This window comes from Myxocyprinus asiaticus, chromosome 45 (genome assembly GCF_019703515.2).
Source record: "Myxocyprinus asiaticus isolate MX2 ecotype Aquarium Trade chromosome 45, UBuf_Myxa_2, whole genome shotgun sequence".
NCBI classification, from domain to species: Eukaryota; Metazoa; Chordata; class Actinopteri; order Cypriniformes; family Catostomidae; genus Myxocyprinus; species Myxocyprinus asiaticus.
In genome coordinates this window covers 22835248-22854097 of record NC_059388.1, presented here as the reverse complement: position 1 = coordinate 22854097, position 18850 = coordinate 22835248, and the positions used below count along the sequence as shown (strand labels likewise).

The following is an 18850-nucleotide window of genomic DNA, read 5'->3' as shown; positions in this document are numbered from 1 at the left end:
TACACAGACGGATTGTTTCTCTGTCAGTCTTGTGTGTGTGTTTGCGTGTGTTTCTGTGCCATGTGTTTCGTAAAGGTCATGAAAACTCAGCAGATTTCTGCAGAATTGAGACATCTGTCATTCATAAAAGTTCTATGCATTCCCCACTTCCTTGCATGGTTGTTTATTAAACATTTTGGCTAATTTTATGATGGTTTCAGCTACCAACAAGTGTGTAGTACTCTCAGTTCCATTTAACACATTTCACTATGTTGAAATGTGTTTAGTTCCGCAGAATTCTTTAGATTCTTTTCTGAAAATCTGTGCAGAAAATGTGAAGAAATCTGCAGATTCTCTGTGGGCCAAGTCATGACCCTTTGGGTACAGTGTCAGGAGGTTGTCCTTTAAAGATAGTAGCATTATTTTTAGTCTGAACACTTTGGTGTTTAGTTACACACATGTCCAAAACACAGTCATCACTGTCTCACATACACAACCGCAATCCCTAAAAAAATAAGGTTTGTCAAGTTTGATTTCACACATTTGTTTTTGAGACTAAAGTTGTTCAGTATGTCTGGCTCCCACCTGTTTTTAAACAACCTTGCTGTTCATAGTTTCAGACTCGTCAGTAAAAGGGAAAACATTGCTTTATTTCAGCTTTGATTAAATCACATTTCCATAGATCCCTGCACGCATCACAGACTAAATTAATATTTATATGCGTATTACTATTCAGTTTATATGCGATGGCAATTAAAGGAAAATTTCACTGAAGGGATTTAATGCTCTCTCTGTATAGCTGATTTAATTTCAGACCTTATTAAAGTTAATGTATCATTTTCACTTTCAGCTCTTTTGAGTTATATATGTTTCTCTCTCTCTCTCTCTCTCTCTCTCTCTCTCTCCCCCTCTCCCTCCCTCCATTTCCCACTCTCTCATTGAGATGTTTCTTTTTGATTGTTATTGCTTGCTTTAAGCGCTGGCCTGTAAATTAAGCAATGATGTTTGTGTCTTGGGCTACAGACACGCAGAGCGAAATTAATGCAGTCCAGTAATTGCATGTTTTAGATTAGCGTCTATTGCCTGAGGTCTCCAAGAGGGGCAAGAGCAAGGGAGCAGATGAGAGGAGGAGCGACAGACTGGAGAATGTAGGGAAAAAAAATGGAATAAGGATAGAATATGGATGGAATAAGTTGAATGAACAAGGAAAATTAGCTGAAGGGTTTAGGTGAGAGGAAAAGTAGAACAGTTGATGGGTGGTTGCCAAGGCATTGCTATGCAGTTGCTAGGGTGTTCTGGGTGGTTGCTAGGTCTCACCCTCAAGTCTCTATGATATACTGGTCTCTAGATATGGCCCAGGACCCTCCTTAATTCATAGTAAGGGTATTTTTTTCCAGGACTAAAAGAGAGAATTATAAGGCATAGCGTTGTACTTTAGGCATTTAGGACCCTTTTATTAATGTGGCTGAACTTCCAGATGGAAACTTTTACAGGCAGGGATGAGTAGAACTTTGGAGAAAAGAGAGAGATGGTAATTGAGAACATCAGGAAGGCAGAAAAGATGGACACAAATGGAGAGCAAAGAAAAGGAAACCGTATCATCCATGCTGAAGGAGAGGAAAATGCTCCCCTCCCTTCCTCAGTGCTGAAGCTTTTCCCAAATAACTTGGAGTTCCTACGATCCTGATATGCAACAAAGAATTAGATGACTGTGAGATTTGTTTAGGAGCATTGGTCAGGGAATTGTTAGCCTGAGAGTCAAGAATGATTTTAATAAGACTATTTTTGTCTTATTTAATCTTGCCAAATCTTCCCCTGGTGCTCATGTATGTTAACCATTACCTAAAACTGAGAGGAAGTCCAGGCGTCTCAAGTCTGCTTTGATCTAATCCTTATCTCAGAGGAAACACTGTTCACCCCTCCTCCCTACCTGGCGGCCCACTGAGGTCATTACTACGCTAGACTGCATCATAGGTACTTCTGCTGTCTTTCTGATTAGCTCCTGGTGTTGTGATCCTCACATGTGTCAGCTATTTATTCCCTGCTCTGGATTTCTTGGAGGATTTCTACCTTATAAATCCAATTATATTAGTGGGGCTGGCTGTGACTCATACCTGTTTTTTGTTTTGTTTTGTTTTTTTAAATGATACCTCAAATTGTGTGGCTTTTTGAGCCTAGAGGTGTGCTATTATGTTTCAAAGAAAAAACACTTAAAATTTTTACCTGGTGGATGACAAAATTGGTGAAAACAATATCAGTCAATTTTATTGAAGAGACCCAAGCCATATCTTGAGACAAGAGTAACTTTTAAACTATGCCAGTATGTAACAACCTAGCAACTTACCCAGAACATCCCAGCAACCATCTAGCAATGCCCTAACAACCACCCAGAACACCCTAGCAACCTAAATAACTGCATAGCAATGGCCTGGCAACCCACCCACAACAGTTTTGCAGGGGTAAACACCACTCAGATTTTCTTTAGAAAATGTAAAAATCTAGTTGCTAAACATAATCGAGCTCTTTTCTTCTTGTTCTTTCTTTTTCGTAACTATTTTTTAGGTGCAACATTCTAAATGCAGCTGTGTGGGAAAAGCCATTATTCTAACAGGCCAACATGCTCCGACAGACACGGAGGTTCAGTTGTTTCAGAGAGTTCTACAGCAGCAGGGGTATCGTGTGGATCAGGCTCGCTACGCTGAAACCAGCGCCACTCTTAGACTGGACAGAAGAGGTGAGAAAGGGGCATCCAGTCCTGTAATGTGTTGTCACACACATGTATGCTTTAAACTGTATAGACTCAAGATTGGCTATGTTCGGCCTTACAATACTATCATGCTACTTTTTTCACAGTAGGCAGTAGGCCTATGTATCACAGTATACCAATTTTCTGTATGCCTGGAGTACCTGGATGTTCCATACTATGGGAAAATGTATCCCAAATGCATGACCAACTTGACCTTCCATTTTCACTATGATGATTGAACCAAAAAGCAATGTGTACTTGTGATTCAGGAGTTAATTTAGACGCTAGCTCTGCTTCACGGTCACAGCTGGGGTCCTAAAGCCATCCTCCCCTCACCCTTCAGGTCATGAATGGGCACAGAGAGGTCATTGAAATGAACTCCTGTAAACTGCACGATAGCATCTGTAACGCCTTTCACCTACATAGAGCCTATTGATTCAGTGTTATTCCATGTCGAAACTAGCATTACGCAACCTTATCATTACAAAATGAGGTAGTGAAATTTGATTTTGAGCTCCATGCCTAAATAATAGGCTGAAAAATCAATTTTTCAATAGTTATTTTGATTCATTTTGTTGACCACATTTGCTGAATGAGGATGTGATTACATCATTGTAGACGGATGAATATAGGCAAAATACGTTTTCGAGAGAATGCACTAGTATATGCGCGCATGTGTGTTGTGTGAGCATCCGAACAGGTGATTTCTATGCCACTGCGGGTAAAGACAGGTTGTCAACAGCTGTCTGTCAGTATGATTGATGGGCAGGCCTGCCAACCACACTCTGTCCAGATCTAAACCTTTATGAGTTCATCAGGGCAATAAATCCACCCCCCAAACAACTTTACCAGAGACATGCTCAGAGGGACCACTGGCAGAACTGTCCTACACACACGCACGCGCATACACATATGCTGAGAACGCTAGAGGCATCAGCAAAGTTCTCAGTGCGTTCCATTTCTGGAACATTAAAAGATTGTGTGTGTGTTTGTATATTCTTAGCTATAGTTTTGTTTGCATAAAATTACCCCAATAAACAAGTTAAAGGTGCACTTAGTAATTCTAATCCTATACACTTTTTGTCAAATTCTGCAAATATCTCCTCACAGTCTGCTAGCTGTCCGTTCTGTGGGTGGGCTGAAAAAAAATCTAGTATTTGTACACAGTCCTGGCTTTGTAAATGGGAGAAATAAAAAAGTGGTTCGGACCGATCCACACAACACTACTCCAGCCAATCAGCAACAGGGGGCGGTTCTTGCATGTGCAGAGGATGGGGGGTGGGGGCAGAGCAAGAGGGAAATTCATTAGAAGAGTGATGGCAAATCTGGTTGATGCAAACTTTCTAAACTCCAAGCAAGACAAATGGCTGAGAAACAAAGAGAAAAAGGTCAGACGAATATAAACTAAAAAAGAAGGATTGGGGGCCTGGGTAGCTCAGTGGTAAATTACGCTGGCTACCACCCCTGGAGTTCGCTAGTTCACTAGTTCGAATCCCGTGCTGAGTGACTCCAGCCAGGTCTCCTAAGCAACCAAATTGGCCCGGTTGCTAGGGAGGGTAGAGTCACATGGGGTAACCTCCTCGTGGTCGCTATAATGTGGTTTGTTCTCGGTGGGGCGCATGGTGAATTGAGCGTGGTTGCCGCGGTGGATGGCTATGTCTCCGTGGCAACGCGCTCAACAAGCCACGTGATAAGATGCGCGGGTTGACTGTCTCAGACACAGAGGCAACTGGGATTCGTCCTCCGCCACCCGGACTGAGGCGAATCACTATGCGACCACGAGGACTTAGAGCGCATTGGGAATTGGGCATTCCAAATTGGGAGAAAAAAGGGGGAAAATCCCCCCCCCCCACCCCCCCAAAAAAAAGAAGGATTATGATAAGTCGAGGGCTAGGAGCCGGGTCAACATCGGCAAGGCTTTTCAATGGTGGAGAGACCTCCAAGAGGTAAAAGGCTTGGAAGATGGATGCAGAAGTTGGGGGGCGGAGCTTCCAAAGGAGCACTGAAGGGAGGGGTGTGTTTGATTTTGGCTTATTGAGTTCAAATATCAACAGTGTTTCTCAGGAATCGCTGAGTGCACCATTAAATCTAACAAAGCCTCCTTTTAGAGACACCCGGGACGCCCTCAAATGGAACAAAAAAGATTAATAAATAAAGTAAATACTGTTTATTCTTAAATAAATTAAAACTGTATCTTAGACTAACAATGAGCAATACTTCTTTACAACATTTATTAATATTGGTTAATAATGTTAATATACTTAGAAATATATTATTGTTTGTTCATTTATAATCCTGGTAACACTTTACACTAAGGGTCTATTTGTTAACATTAGATAATGCATTAGGTATCATGAACAAATTAACAATTTGTTTGTTACATAATTTATTAATCTTTTGAATGTTAGTTAATACAAATACTATTGCTCATTGTTAGTTCATGTTAATAAAATAATAATAATAATAATAATACGTTTAATTTATATAGCGCCTTTCCAGAGCTCAAGGACACTTTACAATAGTAACACAATAATACACAAACAAAGAACAGTCACAAAAACACAGTTCAGATAGCACAGTCATTGAGAGTGAATACATAACACATTAAGAGTAATAACAAAAAAAAAGTTTAAATTGAGATTTAAACTCAGAGATAGAAGAAATGCTGCGAAGAATCAGGGGGAGTGAATTCCATATGTTGGGTCCTACTACGCTGAATGACCTGCCACCCATAGTAGAGAGGCGAGATCTAGGGACAGAAAGGAGTGCGGACCCAGAAGACCTAAGCGAGCGGATCGGGTTGTAGTGGAGAAGCAATTCACTAAGATAGTTAGGTGCCAGACCATGAAGTGATTTAAATGTAAGCAGGATTAGTTTATATTTCATGCGAAACAAAACTGGTAACCAGTGAAGTTCAAACAGGAACGGAGTAATATGAGCTGAGCACTTGGTATGTGTAAGAATTTTTGCAGCAGAATTTTGAATATATTGCAACCTAGCAATAGAGTTAGCAGGTAAACCAATGAAGAGGGCATTGCAATAGTCAAGACGTGAGGATATAAATGCATGAACCAGTGTTTCGGCAAGCAGTGCAGCGAAGGTGAAAGAAGGCAATTTTAGATACAGATTTAATATGAGCTTCAAAAGTGAAGGAGGGATCAAAGATGATACCTACATTTTTTACAGTATTGGATGGTTTAATGAAAGTGACATCATTATCACAACCAAAGTCATAAGGAATTTTTTCATAAGTGTTGGTGTTCCAATAATAATGATCTTAGTTTTATCCATGTTCAGTATTAGGAAGTTGGAGTTAAGCCATTTTTTTATTTCATATACACATGTTGATAGTGGAGAGTGGGAGCAGATCTACAAGCTGTACATATATGAATGTCATCAGCATAACAGTGGTAACTGAAACCGTGGCGGCGAATGAGTTGACCCAAAGGCAGTATATATATAATGAATAGTAGAGATCCAAGAACCGATCCCTGAGGGACACCTAATTTCAGGGAAACAGTAGGTGACTGATAATTTTGCATTGAAATGTAAAACTGTCTATCCGTGAGGTATGAAGAAAGCCAGGAGAGAGCAGCACCAGTGACACCAACATCCGAGAGGCGGGAGAGAAGTAATTCATGGCAAACAGTATCAAAAGCAGAACTAAGATCAAGTAATAGAAGAATGGAGAGAGAACCAGAGTCACCAGTGAGTAGTAGGTCATTGACAACCCTTACAAGTGTGGTTTCTGTACTGTGATGTGGGCAAAAGCCAGACTGAAAGGGGTCAAAAAGATCATTTTGAACAAGGACAAATTGTAACTGGGAGGCAACAGCTCTTTCCAGTATGTTAGTTTATAGTGCATTAACTATTGTTAACAAATGCAACTTTTGATTTTAAAAATGTATTACATTAACTAAGATTAATAAATACTTAAGTTTTATTAATTGTTAGTTCATGTTAACTGATGTTGTTAACTAATGTTAACAAATGGAACCTTATGTCACGGTCCTGTCACTCTGTCAGTCTGGGTTTTTGTCTGATAGGACCATGGCATCATCGTCCCATTTCTGTCTTGTGTTTCATTTTCTGTCTTCGTGTGAGTACACGGCTTTGGTTTTTCCCTGCCGTGCGCTCTTGGTCTGTCTTGTGTTTCATGTCCAGAGCATGGTGTCTGGATCCTGACTTCCCTGTCTGGTTCAGTTTCGCTCTGTGTCGGGATCCGGACATTCATGCTCCATGTTCTGTCAATCTTTGTGTCTGTCTATCTTTGTGTCTGTCTCTTGTGACCGCGGACGTGCGTTGCGCTCCCTTTGTGCTGAGGTTCGGTCACTTCAGTCTGAAGTTTCAGGTTTGTGTGTGGCTGAATTGTTTTTGTCACCAATTGCGTGCATGGGGTGGCGTTTGCCTTGTGATGTACATTCAGGTTTTGTTTAGTGTGAGAATGCGTGGCATTGCTTTGTTTAGCGTTGCTACGCATTCTCTCGTATTGTTTGTCAGTTGGCATGAGCGTATATTGCCTTATTGCCTTGGCGATGTGTACTTAGGCCATTCGGGTGTTTTGTTGTCTTGTGAGAGCACGTGGCTTTGTTTTGTTTCTGTATTGCCGTATGTCTCTCTGTCTTACGTAATACCCCACCTCCTTGTTTGCCCATTATTAGTTCATTTGTTACACCTGCCCTGCATTAACCTGTTTGATTTCCTTCCCTATTTTAGTCTCCTCGTGTGTGCTGTCCAGTGCCAGTTCGTCTTGTGTTTGTTTTCCATTCAGTCTTGTATGTGTGTATGGTCACATTCCTTGTCAGTCCTGTTCCCCTACCTTGTTCCTGTTCGGTCCGGTCGGTCCTGGTATCCAGTCCACCATTCATCTGACCCAGCCTGGATTATATTTACTTTATATTTTTCCCCTTCGGGGTTGTTTACGTTTATTGTTTTTCCCCCTTGTGGGAGTTTAGGTTTGATTTTTGCCCTTTTGTTTGTATGAATAAATTCTTTTATTTTTAACTCTGCATTTGGTTCCTGAGCCTCTCTAATTTCTGATACCTTATTGTAAAGTGTTTACCATAGTCCTTTAACTAATGTTAACATATGCAACTTTCAATGTTAAAAATGTGATAGTATACTCTATTTTGAAATTGAAAAAAATCTGACAAAACCCCTCTTTTGGGTAAATTTGGGGATGTCCTCATTTGGAAAAATTATTAATAGTTTAAATAAATATTGTTTTTTATTCTAAAAATACCAAAAGGTTTTCTTTTAAAGGAAGGGTTAGAATTAGTCTATAGTAATTAGCTTTAAAGAAAAACAATAGAAGTCTATGGTGCATTCCCATTTAGATGTGTGTGAAGGTTCTGATCAGCACAGACAGTAATTTAGATACTTGTTCAGCTATGGGCTGTTTGGTATGCAGCAGTCATTGGCAGTAATGGCTGTTGACCAGATTTTGGTACTAGCTGCTTGGAAACTTCACAGGAAACTATGGGAAAACTCTGGCGCAGACATAAAACAATTAAAATGCATCAAATTAATAATAAATTTTGAACTGTTGACAGAATTCTTTGGAATAAAGACTGAGCTGAAATAATCATGTTACTATTAGGAGGATGCAAGGGTTCGTATCCCATGATTCCCTTTAGGCTATAAACAGTATTTCCTGTCGTTTGGGCTGGAACGGCACACGGGCACAAATGTTTGGACTATGCCAAATACACACCAGCCCATTTCCTGAAGCGATGCTGACTACCACAATAACTACCAGATGTGTGCTTCCCCCCACTTTTCCTCTCTCTCTCTCTCTCTCTCTCTCTCTCGTAAAGAATTTAAAAAGCTTTATTGGCACAACAAACAAGGGTTCATATTTCCAAAGCAATAATAAACATCACGCACACATAAATACATGCACAGCTTAATGTGATTTACTCAAGAAGGACATATTCCTGGAGCAACAACAGCCTTGTTTGTTCCAGAACAAGATTTCAATCAACCAATGAGATTTTAGGTTAAGGTTTAGTGTTAGGTATGGGGTTAGGTTTATTCAAAAACCCTAAGTATAAACGCATAACTTATCACACACCACTTGTGTTATGGACATTATTGCTACCTCAAATCATGCTGCTTTTTCTTTTCTTTTTATAGGCACTTTGACTTACGATTTTCACCAGGCACATAATAAAATGGCTGGAAAATCCCACAGACTTATATTAAAGGAGGGACCTGAGCCATATCGAGGCACCAGAATGTCATAGTGACTTTTAGATCTTTTGACTTGGACCAGTAAGCAACCACCTAGCAACCACCCAGAACACATAAGCATTGTAGCAGCAATGTTTTTCAGATGTATTGATGTATAATCAGAGCATGAGGTGAAGAAGTGCAGTTCTGTTATACCTAGATTTTTGTGTAGTAAGAACAAAAGCTTTCATCTTTTGGTAGTCAGATCTGTTAGCCTCTTACTCAAAAGACTAATGAGCATTTTTGCACTATTTACATTAATAGCATTTCTGGTTGGTTAATCAAGGCAGGATAAAATTGCCTTGTAAGGGCATTTGACAGCTTTCATGTAATCCTACATGTATATGACCGTATATGACGCTTCACACGGCTTTATAGATCTTGTTTTAGTTGGACAGACTTTAGTGTGGATTACTAGATGGCTAATTGGGCCTCTAAACTCCTGTTCTACAAAATGTGGTATTGAAACGACACTCATAAATCATGAGTGCATGCATGTTTGCATTCCGAGAGGTGGGGTGGGGGGGTTACATGTCTTTGATGTCTTGATCAAAACCATGAATATCTCTCCTTTTAGCTTTTTTAATTTTCTTTGTATGGTTCTGGTTTAAAGAATGCAAAGTATAGATGAACGCAATCTTTTCAAACAAAAGGAAAATTGGCCTTGCCTCAATCTCTTCCTGGCTGTACTTCAAGTCGCCAAAGCATTACGTAATCCACTTTTGTTCTAATTTTTAGGTCTATCAAAGAGGATTGCAACTACTAGCTCTTTATTTTAAGATTGTTTTTTTTTTTTTGTCAAATATTCTCATTTTATAAACATCTAGACAGCCTGAAGGTAGTTCTTGGATTTATCTGCATACCGAATTGTGATTGTTCTTTTCATTTTAGCATCTATTTAAATAGTTCTGATGCAGCATTTCATTTACACAGAACCAAAACCTACAACATAAGCTCACCTAAAACTGCCTTGCAAACAGTGATTTTTTTCTTCAGAAAATGCTAGTGTAGTTTCTGATCCTCTCTCTAAATATATTTTCTCTTACAGATGGAAGAGACTGGTCTGTCTTGGTATGTTTGAAGGGCTCTGAAAAAAGCTGCCTGCGAAAAATCAACTTTGCGCATCCGTACCATCACCAGAGGGTAAGGCCACCCTCTGCTCTCTAAACTCACATTCAGTGCTACTGAAGAGATTCCTTTTTATGTTACAAAGTAATCATTTGAAAAAATGTGGTGTATTATAGATCTTAAGAAATGAAAAATAACACATACTTATTCAAGTGCTTCTTGTTAGAAATGAATGTGAAATAAGATCTGGTCAAGAGATTTGGAGGGAGAACATTTTTTATAGAAGCCGGCCTCACTAAAGCAGCACTTTACACCATTTCAACATTCCAGCATCCTTAAAGGGATGGTTCATGCAAAAGTAAAACTTATATCATCATTTACTCACCCACATGTTGTTCCAAACCCATATGACTTTCTTATGTGGACAACAAAAAATGTAAGACAGAATATTAGGGACTGACAACTTCAGTCACCATTCAATTTCAGATCGGTTCCGTCCAGCATGTATACATGTGAATTGAACCGCAATAAGCAGAGGTGCCATGCGACGTGTATTTAACCCGGAAGTTGAATGCAACACGAAAAAGAGCAACAACAACAACATGTGTGCATTTCATATAGAAGTGATCATGCCTATGCCCTATTCCCTTTAAAGACTTTGCCATCCACTGTTTGAGTTTTGGATGGTTGAAAGGTGTGGGGCTCAAAAACTATTTTTTATTTGGAATTCACCTTTTAAATAATTTTTAGTGAAATTCAGTTTGAAGTGATCTTACAGCGTAGCTATTATGATTGTTCTCCCTTCTTCCTCCCTTCCCCTTTGCAGTAGCATCTAATGTCTTTCTTTATCAAAAAAAAAAATAATAAATAAAAAAAAAAAAAACAACTATAAAAACTTTTTCATTATCTAACATGGACTATTTTCACAAATTCCATCATGAAATACAATAAAAGAGGGCAACAGATGCATACTATGGCCAAAGTTAGCATGCTAGCATTAGCGTCATGAATGCAGTAGGTAAACATTACAAATGACACATTATATATGGCATATATCTTACTTTCAATTATCATCGAGTGGTTATAATATCATCTTTAACTTATCTAATGTGGATTCCATTTGTTGAATGAGTCGGAAAGCATGATTTCTACTGAATATGCAGCTTGGAGCAAATGACAGGTACAGATACAGAACTGTTTCAAGTATTCAGACAACAAACCTATTAAATACCAGTGATCACTTGGAAAATATAGACAAACCATATATTTTCTTAATCGTCTATTTATTCACAACATCTCTCCTCAGTCTAAATGTTATTATTACACTTTACACTAAGTTTATAAGGATGAAAGTGAAGCAAAGCAGAGCTTGTATAGTTAGAACAATCCAGGAGCAAACAGCGTCATCTTCTGTCTTCGGACGTCACCATAGGAACAACGGATAACGTACATCTGATCTGCACCAAAATCAACATGGAAAGAAAGTAGGAAATCCACATGGCTGTGAAGTTTTCCATGCTGTTTTGCCACTGTTCCACGCTGTTGTCTCACTGTTGACAAGCTAGTTAGCTGACTTCTTCAACACGTTACTAGGACGCAAAAGGTCAACCGAAAAACACCTGCGTCACTTCCTCAGCTGACATCCTTTCTTTGCCTGTTCGATTGCACATAATGTATACTTGGACAAAGAAATGAGGACTGTAGCTCGACAATGCAAAAACCTGCAGTAGTTCGATTATATGGTTACTGCCTATGTAAACGTACGCATGGTATGGAAAACTAATGAAAGTGAATGGTGACGGTGGCAAACATTATGCCTTACATCTCCATTTGTGTTCCAAGGAAGAAAGAAAGTCATAAGAGGTTGGAACAACATGAGCGTGAGGAAATGATGACAGAATTTACAATTTTGGGTGAACTGAAAATTGAAGAATATCTAAATGCAGAATACTCGCCCACAAGAGCCAAAGCAGTGCTGGTATTTTACTTATAATTAATCTTAAACCTGTATTTAGTAATGTTCCTATAATGACCATATTTGCTTTAGAATTCCCTTAAATATCCCAGCTGTTGTTAGTCTCCTGAGCCAGTTCTGGATGTCATCCAACCTCAATTGCTACTTACTGTCTCAGCATTATTCTTTCTCACGGGATCATAAGAAATTACTGAAGGATATGTGTTTAAATGTTTTTAAAACTGTAAGTCATGGTGGTCTTGTATGAACTGACTTTGGATCCCTCCGGGGGTCGAATCGCTTTCCAGGTTAACATTATTCCAGCATTTTTCGGAGCGTTTCTGGACATGGGCGGAGTCTGCCGGTTTTTGACGGACAGTAAGTTATCAGGTGAGCAGTGCCACCGGGAATGTTCCAGTTATTTCTTTTGCATAGTTAGATATGTTATTGTTGTAGATACAGCAATTTTAAGTTTTATAATTTTTACAGCCACAACATGAAAGGAATAGTTAACCCAAAAATGAAAATTCTCTCACCATGTCTTTCCAAACCAGTAGGGCTTTCATTCTACTGTGGAACTCAAAATGAGATGTTTAGCAGAATGTTCTGCTGTTTTCCATACAATATAAGCATACAGTTAAGCTCCTAAAGGGAAAAAAAAAGCATCATAAATGCTTAATAGAATGGTGCGTGATATAGTCTTCACACGCTATCATCTTCTAAAGCCATACAATAGATTTGTGTGAAGAACAGACCAAAATTTAAATCACTTATGTTTGAAAATCTCCCCTCCCCCTCTGCCCTACCTGCCCATATTGACAAGCTGTGCCTGCTAGAGGCGCTACTACAACAGTGACTTTTATTTTCCTTTCACACAAATCACGAGTAAAATGGCAGTTTATCAGTTCATAAAAACGTACTTTTTGCCCTGTTCCTCACACAATCCTGTCTTATGACATCTAAAAACTCTTACTGTAGTGCATGACTTGTAAGGGGGGTAGGTTTCTCTTTTATTTAAAACTCGATAGATCATTAACCTTAAAAACCTCAAAATCTGTTTGGAAGAAAATGTAACTCTCTTTTAGCGACACTCAGTGGACATTTCACCTCAAACTGCGATATGTGGAATGAACCAAGTAAGATATTTTTGCAAAAATGTCACCACATCCAAGTAATTGTCATGAGATCAGGCTGGCGCTTACAGTCAAACGTACCATGTGTAGAAGTGTCACGCCATGTTTAACCTCAATACTGCCAAACGTCATTGGTTCTCGTGAGTCTGAAGCGTTTATTTTTGGGTGAACTATTGTTTTAAGCAATAAATTGAAATTTAAAAAAATAGTTTTGTAATAAATCATCAGCACTTAAATTAATTTGAAAGGAAGATCAGTTTAACATCAATTTAACTGACATCTGCAATCAGACAGTGCAGTGTGTGGGACACTCTTCTCCAGTCAGGTGTGTTTGACAGTCTCATGAATGGAGTGTTTTCAGATTGTCTCTGTAATTAGTTATAAAGTCAGTGTCAAGGGTGATATTTACTTAGAAAAACTCTGCTGCTGCAGGGATATTAAAAGTTAAATGCACATCGTAAATGCCATTTATTTATTTAGAAGAGTATCACTTATACAGTTGTGCTCAAAAGTTTGAATACCCTGGCAGAAATTGTGAAATTTTGGCATTGATTTTGAAAATATGACTGATCATGCAAAAACAATATCTTTTATTTAAGGATAGTGATCATATAAAGCCATTTATTATCACATAGTTGTTTGGCTCCTTTTTAAATCATAATGATAACAGAAATCACCCAAATGGCCCTGATCAAAAGTTTACATACCCTTGAATGTTTGGCCTTGTTACAGACACACAAGATGACACACACAGGTTTAAATGGCAATTAAAGGTTAATTTCCCACACCTGTGGATTTTTAAATTGCAATTAGTGTCTGTGTATAAATAGTCAATGAGTTTGTTAGCTCTCATGTGTATGCACTGAGCAGGCTAAATACTGAGCCATGGGGAGCTGAAAAGAACTGTCTAAAGACCTGCATAACAAGGTAATGGAACTTTATAAAGATGGAAAAGGATATAAAAAGATATCCAAAGCCTTGAAAATGCCAGTCAGTACTGTTCAATCACTTATTAAGAAGTGGAAAATTCGGGGATCTCTTGATACCAAGCCAAGGTCAGGTAGACCAAGAAAGATTTCAGCCACAACTGCCAGAAGAATTGTTTGGGATACAAAGAAAAACCCACAGGTAACCTCAGGAGAAATACAGGCTGCTCTGGAAAAAGACGGTGTGGTTGTTTCAAGGAGCATAATACGACGATACTTGAACAAAAATTAGCTGTATGGTCGAGTTACCAGAAAGAAGCCTTTACTGCGCCAATGCCACAAAAAAGCCCGGTTACAATATACCCGACAACACCTTGACACGCCTCACAGCTTCTGGCACACTATAATTTGGAGTGATGAGACCAAAATAGAGCTTTATGGTCACAACCATAAGCGCTATGTTTGGAGAGGGGTCAACAAGGCCTATAGTGAAAAGAATACCATCCCCACTATGAAGCATGGTGGTGGCTCACTGATGTTTTGGGGGTGTGTGAGCTCTAAAGGCATGGGGAATCTTGTGAAAATTGATGGCAAGATGAATGCAGCATGTTATCAGAAAATACTGGCAGACAATTTGCATTCTTCTGCACGAAAGCTGCGCATGGGACGCTCTTGGACTTTCCAGCATGACAATGACCCTAAGCACAAGGCCAAGTTGACCCTCCAGTGGTTACAGCAGAAAAAGGTGAAGGTTCCGGAGTGGCCATCACAGTCTCCTGACCTTAATATCATCAAGCCACTCTGGGGAGATCTCAAACGTGTGGTTCACGCAAGACGACCAAAGACTTTGCAAACTTTTGAGCACAACTGTATATACTTAACTTATTCTTTGCCTTTTGAGTATTTAAGCATTTTTCTTGTATTATAAACATACATTTTTCCATTATTTCCTTTTTGACAAATAATAGCCTATTCTGTTATATTCCTAACAAACAGCACCATATTTTACACTTTCTTTCAGACATGGTCTGTGATAATCGCATGTTTTTGACATGTGTCATAGTAAAACCATGTTATTTTTTTTAAGTATCTTGGAGTACTATGACAGTATCATGAAATATGAATAAAATCATTCAGTACCAAGGTATTACTCTGGTAATGGCACAGTGTCATTTTTCTTTTTCTTTTTTGTTTTTTGTTTTTGTTTTTTTGTTATAGGGCTCTAATCTTTTTCTTGTTTCATCACTCTTTTCACTTCTCTCATCTCTGCACTCTCACGTTATCATTTTATCTCTGCTGCTCCCATTCTGACCTCGTCACCATGGTTTTGAATGGGGAGCCAACATGTCCAAAAATTGGTAATACCATGGTATTTTTGAAAGCGATTAGTCTATTAGTTTAAACAAAAATCAAACTGGCTTTTCCTGAATCAGACCTCACTTTATCATGCCCCTGCTGTCCCCATTCTGTGCACGTCACAGACAGTCATGGTGAGTTATCTCGGCTTCAGAAAGTCACTTTTTTTCATATGTCATGAGAAAGAGCTGTATTTACAAAGCAAACCCCTTTGAAGTTGATCATGCTTATTTAGTTTTGATTCTTTGAGACAATTATGGTCATCACCTTTGAAAGACCTCAACAAATGGGGACAACAGTGCCCACGATTTGTGATGGACAAAAATGACCGATTTTCACCCACTGCCCCTGCTGCTGTGAGACCGCCCTGCTTAAAAAAAGAAGCCTTTGTCTTCAGCTCTGAAACAATATTGTCTTTCCTGTTGGCCTGTCGCCTACAGTAACACAGGCGATGGAGTCCTGGTGTTTGGGGTTTGGTTTGAAAAGGTTGTGTCCTCTTCATGATTTTATCTGAAGGCAGGCATGGGGGGGTACACATACACATATAAAATGGTTAAGTTGATCAGTGATTAAGTTGAATATAAACTCAACATAACTCACACGCTTGGGCAAGGAGTGACTGGAACTTTGAGGTACTAATGTTTTTCCACCAAGTGTTGTGTTAGGTTAAGTTTAAATTGTATAGATCAGAGAAGTGCATGATATGTCTACTGTAGTTATGTTTGTGCTCATTAAGAATTGTTTGAGAGTTTTGCTGTGTGGTATCATCCTCTTTCTTGCTCAGGAAAAAAGATACAGTTAATTTGATAAAAATGGACCTTGACCTTTTGGGGCTATTTGGACGTGTGACAACATGTCCAAATAGCCCCAAAAGGTCAAGGTCCATTTTATGGGGTAAGATGTCACAATTGAAACCTCCCATTAAACTATGGAGGACCAAATTGCTCAAAATTAAATTAAATAAATATTTAAGTAAATCATTAAATATGTAATGAAATCTGTCATTGATGTGCCAATGATGTGCTGATAACTGTTACCCTGAAAATGAAAAAAGACACAAAGGCTTAAATGTAAATTGATACAAACTGGTGCTAAAATGAAACACAAGGGGCAATTATTGATTTATTTAGTGATTTGTATCGTTTTTAATTATTTCATTACATATTTAATGATTTATTTAAATATTTATTTAATGATTTCATTTGGAGCAGTTTGTCCCTCCATATTAAACATACCATCTATCAAATCAAATGTAAAATATTTGATTTGACCAACAAATATTGTCATTAATAAGTTGTATACATTCACTACATATAAAGCATGTGACAACCATAAAAATAAATGTGAAAACATACCCTGTCACCACACACATAACTTGATCTGTGTGTGAGTGTGTGTGTGTGTGTGTGTGTGTGTTTGTGAGAGAGAGAGTGTGTGTGTGTGTGTGTGTGTACACTAAACTATGCATGTGCTAAAATTAAGACCTTTAAACTCATAAACCCGAAAACTTACATTAAAGGAGAGACCGAGCCATATCTAGGGACCAGAATATCATAGAGACTTATGGATGGGCTTTTTGGGCCAGTAAGCAACCACCTACACACCACACAGATTATCCTAGTAACTGCACAGCAATGCACTAAACAACATTCGGTACACCCTAGCAACCTCATAGTGATGTTTATTTTAGGGTTAGGAATTTTAGAATTTAATAAAGTCGTTTATCTTAAAGTCATCTTCATGAACTACTAATAACCTTTTGAGAACATCCCCAAAACATCCCTAGGGATACTTTTTTATTATTATTTTAGCAATTTTGTCCCAGTAAAAAAAAAAAAAAAAAACACTTAAATGTAATGTAATCAATCCGATACATTACATAATGAGAAATGTATCTCTACAAGTGTCTGGAGGTCTTTATGGAAAGTATTGAAGTAGATCTGGCCATGCTATCAGGCTGTAGCTCCTGGTCCAGATGTCTGGAGCATGTGCTATGTGTCCTCCTCACTGAGAAAATAAATGTGCCTGAACTCTGACTCTCTTCTCTCCTCCCTTTCATCTCAGGAGTGACATTACCAGTCCTCCCATCTGCCTGCGCTCCTGGAACCCTGTACAACGCTGAAGATGAACGATCAGTCATGCAACATTTGTGAGAATCAGGCAATTAAACATGAATATTAAAATGTAGTTTTACATGTGGTAAGTGTTTTTTTTTTTTTTTTCATTTTTGATGTGATTGTACAGGACGCAGCCTATCATACACAGCTATTCAGAAAATCACGTCCTGAACGCCACTGTGAATGTATACATCCTGGTTACCTCAGCAAGTCCTTTAACAGCTTTTGTCCATCGCACAGCCTTGGTCAGAACCCACCTGGACAAAAATAGTTATGCCACTGAGGTAAGAAAACAGCTTTTTCATGAAGTGACACAGAGCTATTTAGTATACTGCAAAAAAAAATATATATATATATATATATATATATATATATATATATATATATATATATATATATATACAGGTGCATCTCAATAAATTAGAATGTCGTGGAAAAGTTCATTTATTTCAGTAATTCAACTCAAATTGTGAAACTCGTGTATTAAATAAATTCAATGCACACAGACTGAAGTAGTTTAAGTCTTTGGTTCTTTTAATTGTGATGATTTTGGCTCACATTTAACAAAAACCCACCAATGCACTATCTCAAAAAATTAGAATATTTTGACATGCCAATCAGCTAATCAACTCAAAACACCTGCAAAGGTTTCCTGAGCCTTCAAAATGGTCTCTCAGTTTGGTTCACTAGGCTACACAATCATAGGGAAGACTGCTGATCTGACAGTTGTCCAGAAGACAATCATTGACACCCTTCACAAGGAGGGTAAGCCACAAACATTCATTGCCAAAGAAGCTGGCTGTTCACAGAGTGCTGTATCCAAGCATGTTAACAGAAAGTTGAGTGGAAGGAAAAAGTGTGGAAGAAAAAGATGCACAACCAACCGAGAGAACCGCAGCCTTATGATTGTCCAGCAAAATCGATTCAAGAATTTGGGTGAACTTCACAAGGAATGGATTGAGGCTGGGGTCAAGGCATCAAACACACACAGACATGTCAAGGAATTTGGCTACAGTTGTCTCCTCTTGTTAAGCCACTCCTGAACCACAGACAACGTCAGAGGCGTCTTACCTGGGCTAAGGAGAAGAAGAACTGGACTGTTGCCCAGTGTTCCAAAGTCCTCTTTTCAGATGAGAGCAAGTTTTGTATTTCATTTGGAAACCAAGGTCATAGAGTCTGGAGGAAGGGTGGAGAAGCTCATAGCCCAAGTTGCTTGAAGTCCAGTGTTAAGTTTCCACAGTCTGTGATGATTTGGGGTGCAATGTCATCTGCTGGTGTTGGTCCATTGTGTTTTTTGAAAACCAAAGTCACTGCACCCGTTTACCAAGCAATTTTGGAGC

The 18850-nt window shown here is 38.7% G+C and overlaps 1 protein-coding gene across 1 annotated transcript in view; it reads left to right on the top strand.

The window, feature by feature from the left end:
- LOC127435480 (cadherin-like and PC-esterase domain-containing protein 1) overlaps nucleotides 1-18850 on the top strand; it is a 72622-nt gene that overhangs the window by 10910 nt on the left and 42862 nt on the right. Inside the window, exons 2-6 of the mRNA XM_051689019.1 lie at nucleotides 2542-2713; nucleotides 10005-10099; nucleotides 12287-12368; nucleotides 17458-17542; nucleotides 17638-17794. Of these exons, the coding sequence (XP_051544979.1) occupies nucleotides 2542-2713; nucleotides 10005-10099; nucleotides 12287-12368; nucleotides 17458-17542; nucleotides 17638-17794 (591 nt within the window). The remainder of the gene's footprint in view (nucleotides 1-2541; nucleotides 2714-10004; nucleotides 10100-12286; nucleotides 12369-17457; nucleotides 17543-17637; nucleotides 17795-18850) is intronic.